Source organism: Pipistrellus hanaki (genome assembly GCF_964339955.1).
Source record: "Pipistrellus hanaki genome assembly, chromosome: 3".
Lineage (NCBI taxonomy): Eukaryota > Metazoa > Chordata > Mammalia > Chiroptera > Vespertilionidae > Pipistrellus > Pipistrellus hanaki.
The window spans coordinates 78,000,479-78,017,832 of record NC_140505.1 but is presented as its reverse complement, the minus strand read 5'-3'; the positions used below and the strand labels follow the sequence as shown (position 1 = coordinate 78,017,832).

At 34.6% G+C, this 17,354-nt stretch overlaps 3 protein-coding genes and 1 long non-coding RNA gene across 9 annotated transcripts in view; 3 read left to right on the top strand and 1 right to left on the bottom strand.

Annotated features, from left to right (window-relative positions):
* The window catches only part of LOC311620254, a 387,779-nt gene that overhangs the window by 139,259 nt on the left and 231,166 nt on the right, over positions 1-17,354 (top strand). The window lies entirely within an intron of this gene.
* RB1 (RB transcriptional corepressor 1) overlaps positions 1-17,354 on the bottom strand; it is a 154,054-nt gene that overhangs the window by 33,754 nt on the left and 102,946 nt on the right. The gene's annotated exons all lie outside the window — the stretch shown is intronic.
* RCBTB2 (RCC1 and BTB domain containing protein 2) overlaps positions 1-17,354 on the top strand; it is a 108,180-nt gene that overhangs the window by 73,365 nt on the left and 17,461 nt on the right. The window lies entirely within an intron of this gene.
* Positions 6,791-8,865, top strand: LPAR6 (lysophosphatidic acid receptor 6). The gene has a single exon (XM_084876985.1). It carries the CDS (start codon positions 7,669-7,671, stop codon positions 8,701-8,703), a length of 1,035 nt encoding a protein of 344 aa, XP_084733111.1. The 5' UTR covers positions 6,791-7,668; the 3' UTR covers positions 8,704-8,865.

Genomic DNA, 17,354 nt, shown 5'->3' with positions numbered 1-17,354 from the left:
AAGGAACTGGGTTGGGTACTTAATAATGAGGACCTAGTTTCTAGCTCTGGCTTCATCATTCTCCATCATTTAATCACTCTGCTATTCTAAGCAAGTCACAACTTCTCTGAATTTCAGTTTTGTAATCTGTAAAATTGAGACAATATATGCTCTGTGTGTCATTCAAATTAGTGTAAAGATTAAATTAGATAAAAATATAAGGCTAGTCCAGTACTTTCCTTCTACAAATGCACAATAAAGAAGTTAAATTATTTACTCAAGGTTACATTAATTTTTAACAGCACAACTGGGACTAGAATCTAAGTCACTAACACCTAGACAAACTGCTTTTTCACTGCTCCTTGCTGCCCAAAGTAGGTGAAAGATTTTTGAAAACTACAAGCCACCTGGCCTTCCTCAACTAGATTTTATAACAAAATTAAGCCTTTATAAACCAAAGCATACACTGCATGTGACGAAGTAATTTTCTTCTAGGACTGTACTATTAAACTAGTTATGTAGCATCCTTGCGAGAACTGAATAAATAGTCACAAATCGTTTTCTGTGGGTTTGGTTGAGAAAGGCAATGTGACTATACTAGTAGTGTTATATAAAGACATTATTACCAGGCATGGCTCTAGCCTTCAGATTTGAAATCTGAAACCTTCATTCAACTTTAAAGGCTTTTTAGACATGATCTCCTCTGGAAGCCCTTTAACTAACTGACTTGGTTCAAGCTTATCATCATTCTGTACAAACATCTATTGTTAACACTTTGTGTTGCATTTACTTTTTTGTTTTTAAATCATAATTGAATTGCATGAATATGTCTTAAAAGGAAGACAAACTAAGTACATACTGAGGAAGTACTGAAAAGAAATGGATGAGATTGAGAGGTTTACATAGAAAAATGTGATAGAATTTCAAGAGGCAGATTAAAGCTAGAGAGAGCAGGCAAAGATAGGAAAAGAAAAAGGACGAAACTAAGTATTGGCAATGAAAAACATATTTTCTCAAGTTTTAAGTCTTATATACAACAAAATTCGTGCTCCTTTTAATTTCCGCTATCCTCTTGGCTTGAACCTATTTCAATCATCAATCCCATCCACTTTTAGTTTTCTATAAACTCTACAAGCTAGTTCAATCAACTCTCTGAACTTGGGTAAAGAGTGACAAAAAGGGTTAAGTGTTTGCAGTAATGATTCTAGAATAAATTTTCCTTTAGGCTAAAAAATCTTTTTATAAAAAATAAATATATTATACCAACATAAATTAGAAATATTCATTTCTCAAACTGCAAAAGTTCTGTTCAATTCTAAAATTAAACAGAAAATTTATCATAACAGGCTTCCAAAGATTCCAAAATGAAAAAACTTTGGCTTTTTTCATTAAGTATAAATTTGAGATGGAAAATAATCTTCAAGAGCCACATCTCATCACGGCAAACATTTGCTGCATTCAAAATAAATAAAGTTTTAATATTTTTGTTACATTTAAAATTTTTACTTTTCCACAGTTTCATTTGGACTTGAACAAATTTACTCAGCTTAAGTTTCATATATGCTGTCATCCAATTTTTTTTCACATTATCTCACATAATTGGAGTTGTACCTAAAATGTTATTTTAAAAAAATGTTATTTTTTAAAAGTTTTGATGGGCATAATTGAGGTACAACCCCAATGATGGTCATCAAAACTGTTTTTTGTGGGTTTTTTAAAAATATTTTTATTCATTTTTTAGAGAGGAAGAGAGAAGGATAGAGAGTTAGAAACATCAATCAGCTGCCTCCTACACACACCCTACTGGGGATGTGCCCGCAACCAAGGTATATGCCCTTGACCAGAATCAAATCTGGGACCTTTCAGTCCACAGACTGATGCTCTATCCACTGAGCCAAACCGGTTTCGGCGGTCATCAAAACTTTTAATCAGAGACTACTTGAAAGCTTTGATGAATTCCTCTTCGATTCTGGTCAAGGGAACATGTCCAGGTTGCAGTCTCAATCCCCCATGCAGGAAGCAGCCAATCAATGTCTTTCTCTCATCACTGATCTCTCTCTTCTCTCTCTTCCTCTCTGAAATCAATAGAAATATATATTTTTTAAAAGAATGCTATAGAAATATAAAGGAAAGGCTTTAAAGATGTTTACTCTTCACAGTATAACAAAATTCTTCCTATAATATGAAACTCTTGGGTTAAGCAAAGAATTTTTCTTGCACAACCTGGTTTCAAACTTAAATATGTATCTTTAAATATAAAAAAATGAAAAATGATTCCTTGATTTGTTATACCTAAGAGTAAAAAGCAAACAAACTGGCAGCTTAAGCATTCAGAGTATTCAAAGAATCAGAATCAGATACAGAAGCAGGAAGGGACCTTTGAGCAGTCCAGCTCCCTCAATTTTATAGCCAAAGATGCAGAAACTTAGAAAGGTCAAGTGACTGTATATTGTGTCTTTAATTTTCTGCCTGTGTTCATTTCACAACACTTTCATATTTCCCTGTTTTAAATAAAAAATGTAAATGGTTAACATTTATTAACCATTAACAATTATTTTACTTCATTAACAAAGAATCTACACTAGCAACTATAGTCTAGATTTCTTCTACTCACAGAGAAAAACTTTCAAAATATTTCAGAGATTTCCAGATATTTCAGAGAAATAGACTACAGGGTTTTCTAATCCATTTCTTTAGAACTGTAGTTTCTTAGCTATTTTTAGTCATGTCTTATTTGACAATCTCATCAAAGCCCTGGACCCAATCCTGGGCGGAATGTATACAGGGGTTTCAGATATTTCAAGGTTCTCAGGTGGAGAGTCTTTGCATTAGACTATCAAACTTAGCCTGATTTAAACCAAATTGCCACATATAATCTATCTATCTATCTATCTATCTATCTATCTATCCATCCATCCACCCACCCACCCACACACACACACACACAAAGAGGTGATATGCAAATTAGGCTGGGATGCCATAAAGGTCACGACTAGCTCAGGAGGAGGCTGCATTACGACGGCTCAGGAAGAGCTGTGCTTGCAGATGGGTGGGAAGGGACTGCGTACCACCCCTAACCCCAGCGGACACACGCCAGGGGTGGAGGTGTGTTCCGAGTGGCCAGAGCATGCTCCTGGTGGGTGGTGGTGGTGGCCGGAGGGAAGCAGCCTGGGTCCCAGAGGGATGCCGGTGCCAGCAGACAGGGGAAGGAAGGCCTATTCTTGCACAAATCTTTGTGCATCGGGCCTCTAGTTAGATTATATTAATCTACCAATAAATATGTTTCCTCAGAACCACACTTTGACATTGACTGCTTTTCTTGATCTGAGGGCCAATAAAAAATAGCATGTGTTCTGCTAGTAGAAAACAATCAACAGTAGTCATTGAATAGTTCATGTGTAAAGATTCACAATATAGCCGAGACCGGTTTGGCTCAGTGAATAGAGCATCGGCCTGTGGACTGAAAGGTCCCGGGTTCGATTCCAGTCAGGGGCACATGCCTTGGTTGCGGGTGCATCCCCGGTGGGGGTGTGCAGGAGGTGGCTGGTCAATGGCTCTCTCTCATTGATGTTTCTGACTCTCTATCCCTCTCAATTCCTTTCTGTGTAAAATCAATAAAACATATATTTTTTTTAAAAAGATTCACAATATATTTGAGTTAAAGGAAAAAAAGTTTTTCTCTTGACACTCTGGAATGTTTTATTTCAGTAAATTAAAACTATATAATTCATTACGTTTTTCTTTTCTGTCTCGTGTCAAATGCAGCCTAGATTTTTGTAACATCATTTTACACATTGCCCTTCCCCATCACTATTGGCTTTTAATCTTTTACTAATGTGTTAGGAATTTGTGTTTAAATTTTTTTGCTTTTTGGAAATACTTATTGTATTCAAAATAAATCATTTTAGAATAGTGAATATGACTAATGTTTAAGAATGGTTTCTCCCACAATTCTCATTTAAATTTTTAACTAGTGTACAATGACTTTCTTTAAAAAGTTTTAAAGTGTAGGTATTAATTACATACATTAAAATCCTAAAATCTCAAATGTTTATTTCCATCTGTTTTTACAGCTTTAAAATTATAATCTGCTTTAATTCTTTTTGAAAACAAGAGGAGAATAAATAATTAGTTGATTCATTCCTGAGTTGATCTGTGACAGAATGGCAGGAGGAAACTAGAAATGGGCTGGATTAGAAGAAGATAAGGCATTATATTAGCCTTATAGATGAGTGAGCAGCATTAGTCCAAAAAGGTAGCAGTGAAAAAAAAAGAGGTTATAATAAAACTCATATACTATCAAGACTTTAACCATCCATTATAAAATATTAGAGAAAATAAAAATGGCCGAGGAGCCCAGTTTATACATTTATTTACCTATAGTGGGTGTTCAATAAACATTTATTTATTCATTCAACAAACATTATTATGAGCTTATTTTGAATTGGACATAAACAAAATCAGATTTCTTGTTTCTTCAAAGCCACAGTTATAGCAGAAATTTAGTCAAGAACTCAGAAGTTACCCAAATCCTTAAATTTTTAATAGTTAATAGAATACTACTGTCTCTCAAATTGATAAAAATTAGTTTACAACTAAATGATTTATACAATTACTGTAGTGATTCATAAAAACATCTACTTTATAGGCTAGCTGGTTATTATATCTGGTTTCTTGATATAATTAAAATTCGAAAAGTAATGAGTTACATAATGAGATTCACTAAATTTCAAATCAGCTGTATGTTCTTATACCCTCTAAAAATCCCATACAAGAAACAAGTTGATTCAGACTTAACTTAAAAAATATACCAATTTCACATTAAAATAACAGTTTGGTCTGAGTCTATCAAATACAAAAGCATCTATTAATATATTCGATTCCCTGGATTTATTTAACTTCGCTTGCAAGTAGCTACTCGATATTTTTCAAATCTTAACCTAAAATTTTTTTAAGGTATCTTAATTTTACTTTGGTCCCTTAATTAAATATCTCAAAACAAAACAAAACAAAAAAAAACAATCACCATTCAATAATCTTCCCTGTTGAAACAAACAGCCCTCCTACTATTGCTCTTCCTCAATAGAGACAATTTATAACAAAATTCCGACTTATTGATATGATTCATTTATTAGCAAACATGTGAGTATCTACTAAGGTTCAAGCATCGTGTAAGAGTTAGCTTATAATAACAAAAAACTTAATTTAACAAATAGCAATCTATCTATTTTTAAGCACCAATAACACGTATACACACAAAACTGCAAATTAACTTTTAAGTAAATAAGAATTCAGGTGAATAATAATATTAATATATTGGAGAATAGTCTAATGCAGAACTTTAATTCTTTGAGAAAATGCCATATTCAAAATGAAAGTGGAAGCAAATAAGGTCAAAGTATATAAATGCTTATATTTAATATTTAATGACTAAAAAGTAGATTATCAATTTGAAAGTAGATTACTAAAAAACTGTAAAAAAAATTTCTTTTGAGAATATAAGCTTATTAACTACTTTCTCCTTTTTTTCATTACTGTTTACTCAGTTTCCTGCTTTTATATAGGCATACATATACTACTTTTTCTATTCCAATTCCATACAAAGATATTCAGTCATTTAAAGTTTTAAGTTTATTGATTATAAGCAATATTAATATTTTTTGTTTCACTTGATTATAAATTTTTCAGTCAAAACAATAAAAATAGATTATAATTCAAGAGGGATTTATCAACAAACAACCAAAGTTGCTGAGCATGAAAGTGTAGATCAAATTAAAAAGGTGCAAAATAGCATAAAATATATTACTGCAACATATTATTCTTAATTTTTTTCACACATTATTTTTAAATTAATTAGTTTATAAAGGAAAGTAAATTGCTCTTAAATTCCTTAAATACTTAATTTATATCAAAAGAGTTTCAGTCCAAATGGAACCAAACTAGAAAATAACAACAGTAAAACACAACTGTATCTAGCCTTTTCTGAAATATGGTAATTTAAAATAAGAAAAACATGTGTATGTCCAGTAGTTGTAATATCTTCAGTCTTGAGAAAATAACATCTACATTCAACTATCCCCATCACACATACTTTCTCCTTCCAATTTCTTTGGGTTTTAAAAAAATATATAGAGAAACCAGCTTTTACATGAAGACAAATTTGAACCATATTCCAAAATATAGTTAATGTCATATTAAGAGGGAAAGGTGAGGAGTCGGAGAATGAAATAAAATTCGTTTGAAAAGATACAATTGAATTGTGTGCATAAGATTAACACTGCATAAAACAAACATTTTAAAATTTATTCTTTGATGAAAGTGATAATTTAAAAATACAACTAGTGCTCTAAAATATTAACTCAATTTTATAGAAAAGAGCAAAGAATGTTATAAAGTTGTTTATCAAAAACTAAAGACATCTGGGATTGGGAGCCATTCACAATCATACCAATTAAAATACATTAAATCTTGAGGAACAATTATGGAAAACAGAAACCAAGAGTGGCAAAACTACTGTTGGTCTCTCAATCAAATTCTTTATACACCCGAAGATTAAATTGCTCTCTTTCAGCGATTATAGTTTTTAAAAATGTTTTATTAAGATATTACTAGCAATTTAAATTTAAATATACTCATACATATTTTATTAAAAAAAGAAAAAGTCATATCCTAAACACAAAAGCAAACAAGAGAAACAAGCTTAATACCGATTTTCTCTCTCTTTCAATTCTTACTACCAGAAGAAAGAATAAAAGGAAAGAAAAGAGAGAAAACCCCAGAGCTGGTCATCCTCCCAGAAGGTATTTCTGCACGCAAAGAGTTAACAACCAGCCGACTCAGCTAAACGGTGACAAGCCTCCCAGGTATATCCTCTGCAGACACATTTCCAGATTAAAGAACTGCAAACAAACTGGGCTGGGACCTTTCTTTGTCCAAGCCCAGCCCCTTCTTCCTGTGATGTCATATGACAAACCTAGCAAGCCTTTATTTTTCCCTTCAGAGAAAGTCCATCGCACAATACAGCTGGCAACAGAGAAAAAGACCTGGTTCGGCAAGCGCTAACACGCTAGGAATTTATTCAGGAGCATTTAAAAGACTCTTCTGTTTACCACCACTTGGGATCCACTATTGGAATAACAAAAAGGAAAACTTCGTTTTAAAAAGCAAGAAGTAAATGAGACCAAACTGGGAATGTTTAAGTCTCTGAAAGTCTGCATTGAAAGACAAAAAATAAAATTGCTAACTTTAGCTTAAACATTCTGGAGCACAAAGAAACTTGAATTTTGCAGTATCATCCAGACCACGGAAATACAAGTGTACCAGACAAGTGGATTTATTTCGTCTTTGAAAACAGCGTTTCTTTACCATCTATCGCCCAATGGATTGGCTTCACTGACTACATTGTTTAAAGGTTGCTCATTGGTTAACAAGCCCTGGATTCAAAGATTTTCTGGACACTGGAAAATGAGACTATTTTCCTGTTGAGGAACCAAGTGCAAGCTTTACAGTAACAAATTTCATGTTTCTTTCGAAGATTCTGGAGAGAAAGGAAATACTGAGAAGACCACCCAAAGATCTGAAGAATTTGCAGATATACTGGGGTTTCTTTAAGCGGTCAAAATCTGAATACCAAAGGAGCCTGCTGCCGGCCAAAGGACTTGAGCACAGCGAGCTGACCGAGCCTTTAGAATGGTAAGCAATAACAGCTCGCAATGCTTCTACGATGACTCCTTTAAGTACACTCTGTACGGGTGCATGTTTAGTATGGTGTTTGTGCTCGGGTTAATAGCCAACTGTGTTGCCATATACATTTTCATTTGTACCCTCAAAGTGCGAAACGAAACTACAACGTATATGATTAACTTGGCAATGTCAGACTTGCTTTTCGTTTTTACTCTACCCTTCAGGATTTTTTACTTTGCCACACGGAATTGGCCATTTGGAGATTTACTTTGTAAAATTTCAGTGATGCTGTTTTATACCAACATGTATGGAAGCATTCTGTTCTTAACCTGCATTAGTGTAGACCGATTTCTGGCAATTGTCTACCCATTTCAGTCAAAGACTCTGAGAACCAAACGAAATGCAAAAATCGTTTGCGTCGCTGTGTGGCTAACTGTGATGGGAGGAAGTGCACCAGCAGTTTTTTTTCAGTCTACCCACTCTCGGGGTAACAATACCTCAGAAGCCTGCTTTGAAAATTTTCCTGATGCCACATGGAAAACTTATCTCTCACGGATTGTAATTTTCATTGAAATAGTGGGATTCTTTATTCCTCTAATTTTAAATGTAACTTGTTCTAGTATGGTGCTAAGAACTTTAAATAAACCTGTTACACTGAGTAGAAGTAAAATAAACAAAACTAAAGTTTTAAGAATGATTTTTGTACATTTGGTCATATTTTGTTTCTGTTTTGTGCCTTATAACATCAACCTTATTTTGTATTCTCTTATGAGAACACAGACATTTGTGAACTGCTCAGCAGTGGCAGCAGTGAGGACCATGTACCCGATCACTCTCTGCATTGCTGTTTCAAACTGCTGCTTTGACCCAATAGTTTACTACTTCACATCAGACACAATTCAGAATTCAATAAAAATGAAAAACTGGTCTACTAGGAGAAATGACTCAAGATCCTCTGAAGCTCAAGGCACAGAAAACTTTATTCATCATAACCTAGAAGCCTCAAAAACTAAGATATTTGACAGTGAATCTACAATATAAGCTGCCTGAATAAAACCACTGGACCTTCCCTGGGACAGAACCTCCAAGTTCCTTCAACTGTGAAAAGTTTTCTTGAACAACTCTTTCTTCACCTCAAAAAGAAAACGAGCATGTGGACATTTTAAAGGTTTTAGTATTAAAATAAAAGTTGTATTCAATGTGTTAAGCATTCAAATGTATTCTATTCTTGTATACACTCCAATTTATTTTTCTTAGTCATTTTTTGATTTGTACCTTACTCTTCATTAAAAAAAAAATCCCTTAAAAAGTTGTTCAAAGTCTAAAAGTGATTATGATTTAAATCATGTGGTGAGCATCTGTACTGTCTTTGAAGTTTTTAGTAATTTTATACTAAGTGATTTACAAATATTAAATGTTTTAAGTGATATTTTATTCAACATATCTAATTTCAGTTTCATCTAAATTGAAACTACTAATCATGTTTCTTATACTATAATAACATAAATGAAAACAGAGAGTAATTTAAAATAAGAGTTTTTGGAGTATTTTTTCAAAAAGTAGCTAAAAATGACTTATGTAGAACAACAGATACTATTTGGGGATCTTGAGCATTTACACTTAAAGATAACATTAAGGATTTTGTATGTGCATGCAATTCATAAAAAGCAGATGCTATCTAACTATAAGTACAGTATGCTTTAAAATTACTATTTGATCCATTTTCTGGCTTTACTGGCACCCAATTTCAAAACGTTATATGCCACAAAAATTGACGAGAAAACTAATTAAATGCTATTTTGCTAAATAAATGTTTAAAAAATAAAATTCTACTGAAGGTATATTTTCAAGGTATATTTATGTCACACTAAATGACTTGTATTTTAAGTATTTTAGATTAGTGAAGCATTATAAATAATAAGACAGTAAAATACAGTATTTGGCACTTAGAAAATAATCAACTTTTGATCATTTAAAGCCAAATAAAGAATAGCTAAAAATATTATTTCAAATTGTTAAAATGTTACTGTATGTCAAAATAATTCATGAAGTAAGGGCATAGTTCCTTACATAAAAAGAAGTAAAACTAAAGGGCCAAATAACTAAATATAATTACATTTTCATTTCACTAAATATAAAAAAAGTACTGCTTTGAGCTATAATTTAGATATAATGCACCAACTACACTAAACTGTTTCTTTTCCCAACATATCTTTACTTTCAAATTCAAGCAGTTCTCCAAAGTTAACTAAACCAAAAAATATTTTTATTTGAAAATAAAAAGGCACGTAATTAATTTCAATTCAGCGTTCAACCTATCTGATTTTTACATCTTCCTCTTTCAACATTGGACAAATACTCTTAAGATTTTAATTTGATTTTTGCTCTTCTTTGGATTTGTGATGCAATGATTTCAGAGGAATAATAATCATTTGCTAGAGAAACAAACTAATTTTCAATAAAATAACAGGGAAGAAGGGAATTTTCTTTAGGGAACCATGGTTTCCTTCAGATCAGGGTGGGGAATATCGGCACAACAAAGCCCAAGAAATCATTTGGGCCGGTGAGTTAATTAAATATTTGACCAAATATAGCAGGTTAATTTTAAGTTGCTAATTTTGTAGGGTCCCTGAATAATGTTATAAATATCGAAATGGCCCTTGGCAGAAAAGTTCCTCACCCCTGCTTTAGAAGGAAAACAAATTCTTAAACAAACAAAACAACTAGTGAAGAAATTAAGCTTGGTCTTTTATAGCCCAAAAGAGAGATACATGTTATAAACATGTTTTCTTTAATTGACTCCAAAGTATACCTTTATTTGATCATGCTTTGGAAAACAAACACATTTAGCATTAAATATAGAGGGTGGGGCAAAAACAGGTTTACAGCTGTGAGTGCAGGAAACAGCGTTTATTCTTGTACTAGAGGCTTGGTGCATGAATTCGTGCATAGGTGGGGTACCTTAGCCTGGCCAGTGATCCGGGTCACCAGGGCTGATCAGGGCCAGCCGGCTGGGGGCAGGGAGGGGAGAGGCGGGAAGAGTCTGCGGGCGGTTGGCTGGTCATAGGAGGCTGGCTGTGGGAGCGCACTGACCATCAGGGGGAAGCTCCTGCATTGAGCGTCTGCCCCCGTGGTCAGTGCGTCATCATGGCGATCAGTCGTCCAGTCCTCATGGTCACTTAGGCTTTATATATAGAGATTATTAGTAGTAATTATTGGATTATTTTTCATACAAACAACTGTAAACCTATTTTTACCCCACCCTGTATAGTTTTTAGTTGAAAAGCAAGTAATAACTTACTGATGTGGAGGAAATAGGAGGTAGTTTGTTAACAGATTTCTTAGAACTTTCCTTAGATTAAAAATCTGTGAGCAAGATAATAAGATCTCAAAGCATAGCTATTACTTTAAAATACAATCAATTAGCCGTGGTCAGGTGGCTCAGTTAGTTGGAGCATCATCCCATGCAACAAAAGATTGTGGGGTCAATTTCTGACTAGGCTTTCGAGTTCTATTCTTGGTCAAGGCGGATACAGGAGGCAGCCAACAGAAGTTTCTTTCCCTGTTTTCCTCCCACTCTAAGAAATCAGTCAAAATGTGTCCTCAGTTGAGGATTAAAAGAAAACAACAAAAAACACAAGCAAATAGATATCAGAAAGTTATTACTGGACTCAGTGATGAAATTTTTGTTGCCCTCTTGTCAACAGAAAGATGAATCTAAAGTTTTGTAAGATTCTTTACAAAGAAATACATAACATAATAAGAATTAGTTTTCACATTTAGAACTTCAAATTGTGGGCAAACCTTACTTACAGGATAGAAGTATCACAGTTATTTTCCTTCGTTAGAGTTGCACTTTAAGGTAAATTATATATTCCTTTTGTTTCTCCTTTATCCAGAAAACTTACATTAATAAAACTGAGAATTTACTTTTTATTTCCTTAAAGTGACAGTACCAAGCTCCTCCTTCCCCCCAAAAATGATGCCCACTGTTTTCAACATTTTTATAAAAGATTATTTAACTAATCTTCCTTTCCACATTAATGCCCTTCAAAGGAACAGAAGTAAGATGAGAACATTTCTGAGTTATGAAAAACAGCTTTCCAGACTCCTAATGATTGGTTCTAAACATATAAATTATCTTTTCTGAGAAAATACAAGTAACTAGTTTATCAAAAGAATGTATGAAAATATATGCATTGTACATAATATAGCCAACAGAAAATTTAAAGAAACTGAAGATACTATTTTATCAAGGAGTTCTGACTTTATATTCTATATTATATTCTAAAAGCAAATTTGAGGTATAAATCCTAATTATAGATATTGGTATTTAAAAAAATTAGTCCCTCAGTTGAGGAATAGAAAATACAAAATGGAACATTAGCAAACTTCATCTCCCCAACTGAGTAACATTTAATTTATGATTGGTATGTAGCTAGCAAGAGACAGAAGCAATAGGTTTTTGGTCCTGCAATTCTGGACCCCTGGTGAACCAGCTTACCTGGTCTTTTGTCAATATATTAAGTTACTATTGCCTAGCAGAATCTTTACTACCTCCCAGCATCCAAACCACTTTAGTGCCTACATGCCAATCTAACCTGATGTCACAAAGGAAGGAAGATGTGACCTAGTGTGGTTGTTTTTTCAGTTGTGAATTTTTATATAGAAAATTTTATAAACAGTGCTTATTAGTACATGAAGGTAGTCTGAAGGCAAAATGTTTTTTAAAAAAACTCTTTCAGCTGGCCTGAGAACCAAATTTATCTATTTTTAATATGAATTCTAAGAAATAAGTTCCAAATTTAAAAGGACTAGTGGACAGACCTAAGGACACAGAACATATATAAATCAACCCAAATATTTAATGACCATCAATATTTAATTAGCAAAATTTTCCACCAATCATAATCCTAAAACCACTAATTCTAAAACATAATATATACATACTCCTAAAACCATTCAAATAGAAATTCTCAAATTTCTATTTTATCTTTCTCATCATTTTTACCTGATGTCTGCTATGCATTTTTGACAATTTTATAAAAGTACAAAAAATATCATTTAAATAGGGCAATAGATCTGGATAATAAGATAACACAAAATTAACTCCAGGCAAACTTCTCTACCAAGCCTTTCTCTTTCTTCCCTCTCTCAAAAATAATTACTTAAATAACTGCTTACCAGGGTTCAAAAGTATTTCTTTCAGCACTTTGTGCAATGGCAGTGGCAAAAACAGAATCCAAAAGACAGGGCCCCAGAAGTAGAGACAACTAATGAATTTAATAATTAGTTTTCAAATTCAAAACCTGTTTTACTTATATAAATTCATTCAAGTAATTTTTTAAAATATTGTTTAAGTAAATATTATGAATAAAAAACATGTATAATATACTCACAGCCAACTTACAGTTAATACCTACAGGGTGAATGTGCTGAGTTCTGTTATCTTACTATCCAAACGGCTTCTAATAAACTCACCATTTAGAACTGAAAGAGCCTAGAAGTCGCCTGAAACAACTACCTCACCTACTTAGGCTGAGGAAACTAAAAGGGTAAATAACTTGCACAGGGTCACGTAACAAGTTAAAGTAAAGCCAGGATAAGAACTTGTTTTTTTTTGTGTGGTTTTAGTTTTATGAGTTTTGGACATGTCTATTTCTTTAAGGGAAGTAGTAGCACATGCAAAGGCCCTGTGAGAGAGAACTTGGTATACTGAAAGCAGTGGCCGGCAAACTGCAGCTCGAGAGCCACATGCGGCTCTTTGGCCCCTTGAGTTCTTAGCAAAGGCCAGCTTAGGAGTACCCTAATTAAATTAACAACAATGAACCTACCTATATAGTTTAAGTTTAAAAAATATGAACCTCAAAAGAAATTTCAATCGTTGTACTATTGATATTTGGCTTTGTTGACTAATGAGTTTGCTGACAACTTACAGGGGTCTTCAAACTACGGCCCGCGGGCCACATGCGGCCCGCAGAGGAGTCTGATCCGGCCCGCCAGGTTTTTTGGGCAGTGAGCGCAGCCAAGGTGTTACAGTAGGAATTAGTAGTTCATATAGTCCGGCCCTCCAGCTCTCTGAGGGACCGTGATCTGGCCCCCACTTTAAAAAGTTTGAGGACCCCTGGACTAAAAGGATGAAAACAAAGCCGAAGTAGCTGGAGATGTAAGGCTGAGATCATGCATGTACCTATAGGCCACGATAAAGCCATGTTAAGATCTGAAGAATTGTAGAAAGTCCTGAAGGATTTCAAGTAAAAGCAGAAACATGATCAGGTTTAAAGTTCTAAAAAGATCCCTCTGATTACAGGGAAGAGATGCATTTGTCTTCAGCAAAAAGTAAAAAAGTATCACAATAAGAGGTATATTTATGCAATTTAAATTAAAAGAGCTGTTCTTATTCTTTATTTTGATTATATCCTTTCTTATTAAGATGAACATTTTTTGAAATGATGGTGATGATAGATGGAAAGGACTTTTTAAAAAATATTTTTTATTGATTTTTAGAGAGGAAGGAAGAGGAAGAGAAACACACATAGACGTTAGAGTGAAAAATCAGTTGGCTGCCTCCTGCACAGCCCCTCCCTGGGACTGACCCTGCAATCCAGGCATGTTCCCTGACTGGGAATTGAACCTGCAATTTTTTGATACAAGAGAGATGCCCATCCAAATTGAATGAACTATATTGGCCGGGACTGGGAAGGATATTTTAATGTAATTACTTAGCACAATTAAGCCAGTAGCCCTTGTGGAGAAACTAGTTCATTCATACATTTCTGGTAGGAATACAAAATGTTATAATCCTTATGGCTGAGAATTTAGCAATATCTAACACATACACACACACACACACACACACACACACACACACACAGAAGCACACACTTACCCTTTAACCTAGCATTCTCACTTTTTGGTATTTACCCTGAGCACACACTTTAAATAATATAAAAATACATATGTACAAGGTGCAGAGTTATTTGAAATGGTAAAATATTGGAAACTAGTCAAAACCAGTTTGGCTCAGTGGATAGAGCGTCAGCCTGCAGACTGAAGGGTCCCAGGTTCGATTCCGGTTAAGGGCATGTACCTTGGTTGCGGGCACATCCCAGTAGGGGACATGCAAGAGGCAGCTGACCAACGACTCTCTCTCATCAATATTTCTAACTCTCTCTCCCCCTTCCTCTCTGTAAAAAATCAATAAAATATATTAAATATATACATATATATATATATGTATATACACACACACACACACACACACACACACACACACACACACATATATATATATATATATATATATATATATATATATATATATATATATATATATATATAGGAAACTACCAAGATGTTTTGTCTAAGCATAAAATAAATTGTAGCACATATGCGCATTGTACTGTTATCCTATACAATAAAGAGCTAATGTGCTAATTAGACCAGACAGCCAAACGACCTTCTGGACATCCTTCCAGATGACCTTCTGGATGAAGCTGGGGCTGGGAGGGCCAGCGGAGTAGCCAGGGCTGCGAGGACTGAGCCCCTTGCATGAATTTCATGCATCGGGCCTCTAGTGCAGCCATAAGAAAGAATGAGAAAGCTCTCCAAGAACTGATACCCAGAAAGTATGGTTAAATGAAAAAGCAAAGCAAAAAAGAACACACATAGTATGCTAACTTTGTGTAAGAAAAAGACAAAACAAGAAAACATACATATATCTACTCATTTTTACTAAAAGAAACATAAAATCAATAAACCACAAAATAAGGCTGTGGGATATGGCACAGAAGGAATACTGAAAGAAATAACTCTCAATTGAGTATAAAACTTTGGGAATCATGCTAATGCTGTACATCAGGAATTAGAAAACATTATCTTTAAGGATCAGATAGAAAATATTTTAGGCCTGTAGGATATATCATCCTATTGCAATTTCTCAATTCTGCATTGTAGTACAAAAGCAGCCATGAATAATACATAAACAATGTGGCTGTGTTCCAATAAAATGACTTATAAAAACAGATGGTTGGCATGTGGTCTGTGTGTGACACCTCCTGTCTTACATAGTTAAAAAATTAAAGCCAACAATGATAAGAAATAAAAATAAAAAGTAAAACCCTATATATCCATCTTTATTAGGTCTTGATAATTATCTGCTGAATGAATAAACCTTAAAGTTCTATTAAAAGACTAGAGGCCCAGCACACAAATTTGTGCACCAGTGGGGTCCCTTGGCCTAGCCTGTGGGTTTGGGCCCAGATCTGCTCTCTGACATCCCCTGAGGAGTTCCAGATTGTGAGAGGGTGCAGGCTAGGCAGAGGGACCCTACGGGTGCACGATCAGGATAGGGAAGGGATGTGGAAGGTTGACCAGCTGGGGAGGGACTGTGGGAGGGCACCAGGGCATGTCCAGCCGGTCTCACTCAGTCCCGATCAGCCTGATCCAAGTAGCAAGCTAACCTATCCGTTGGAGTGTCTGCCCTCTGGTGGTCGGTGCATGCACAATGAGTGGTTGAGCAACCTTAGTATGTCATTAGCATAATACACTTTGATTGGTTGAATGGACTACTGGACACTTAGCATATTAATTAGGCTTTTATTATATAGGATGGACATGAGTTCTAGTCAGGGCTTTGCTACAAAGTAATATAACTTAAGTCATTTAACCTTTTCATATTGACCTATGCATCTTTAACTATGGGTTTTAAACTAGATGTTATGTAAGGTCCATGTCACGCCTTATATCCTAGTTTCTCATTCTTGTTAGTTATAATTTTCATACATTCCTTTTTTTTGGTAACCATTTTTCACCACGTAGCAATGTTATATTGGGACTACTGCAATCACTCCTTCACTCAGCCTGCTTCCTACTTTCTTTCTTTCAACTCATGTAAGACAGTTCAAGTAGGTTCACCAATGAAATCACCTTGTACTGATTAATGTCCAGTTTTAAAAGCTGCCAGATTATCCATTGCCTAAAAGGAAAAGTCCAGCTTCAAAGTTCAAATTTCATCAAAATCTGACCTCAACCTACCAGATATTTTATTTTCTCTTGTCAAACAAGAAACCTCTACTCCAGGATGTCTGTTACTTGTCCTGTGGTCACAACTCTCACTTTCTTGACTCTAGACATTTAGGTACATAGCACACTACTCACTCCTCTCCCTATCCCAGTCAACAAAGCTCACTTTGCTCCTCTTCCCTTTTCATCCTCTAGTAGGGGTGTCGAACTCAATCAGAGAAGGGGCCAAAATCTAAAATCCAGCCTAAATCGTGGGCCGAATGGTTTACTGAACAGTCATAAACTGACAATGTCATAAACTGACAGCGGAGTGCAGTGATGACAGCGCGGTGCGGGCCACATTGCAAGGCCTGACGGGCTGGATTTGGCCCGCGGGCCTTGTGTTTGACATATGTGCTCTAAGGCATAGTTCAACTCCTAAACAAAACCTTGATAACACTGTCTATGTTACTTATTTTGTATTCCTTTAACACCTTTGTTAGTTTTTGTTTATTTGTTTTGTTTGTTTCATTTTTTTGCCTGGGCTATGTTTTATCTTCCTTGCTAGATACCGGAAGCTCCTTGAAGAAAGGGATTATGCTTTGTATTTATTTGTGTTCTCTACAGCACCTAACATACCTATAGGATTGAAATAGTGGGCGTAAAGATTGGAAGGAAGGAGCTTAGAG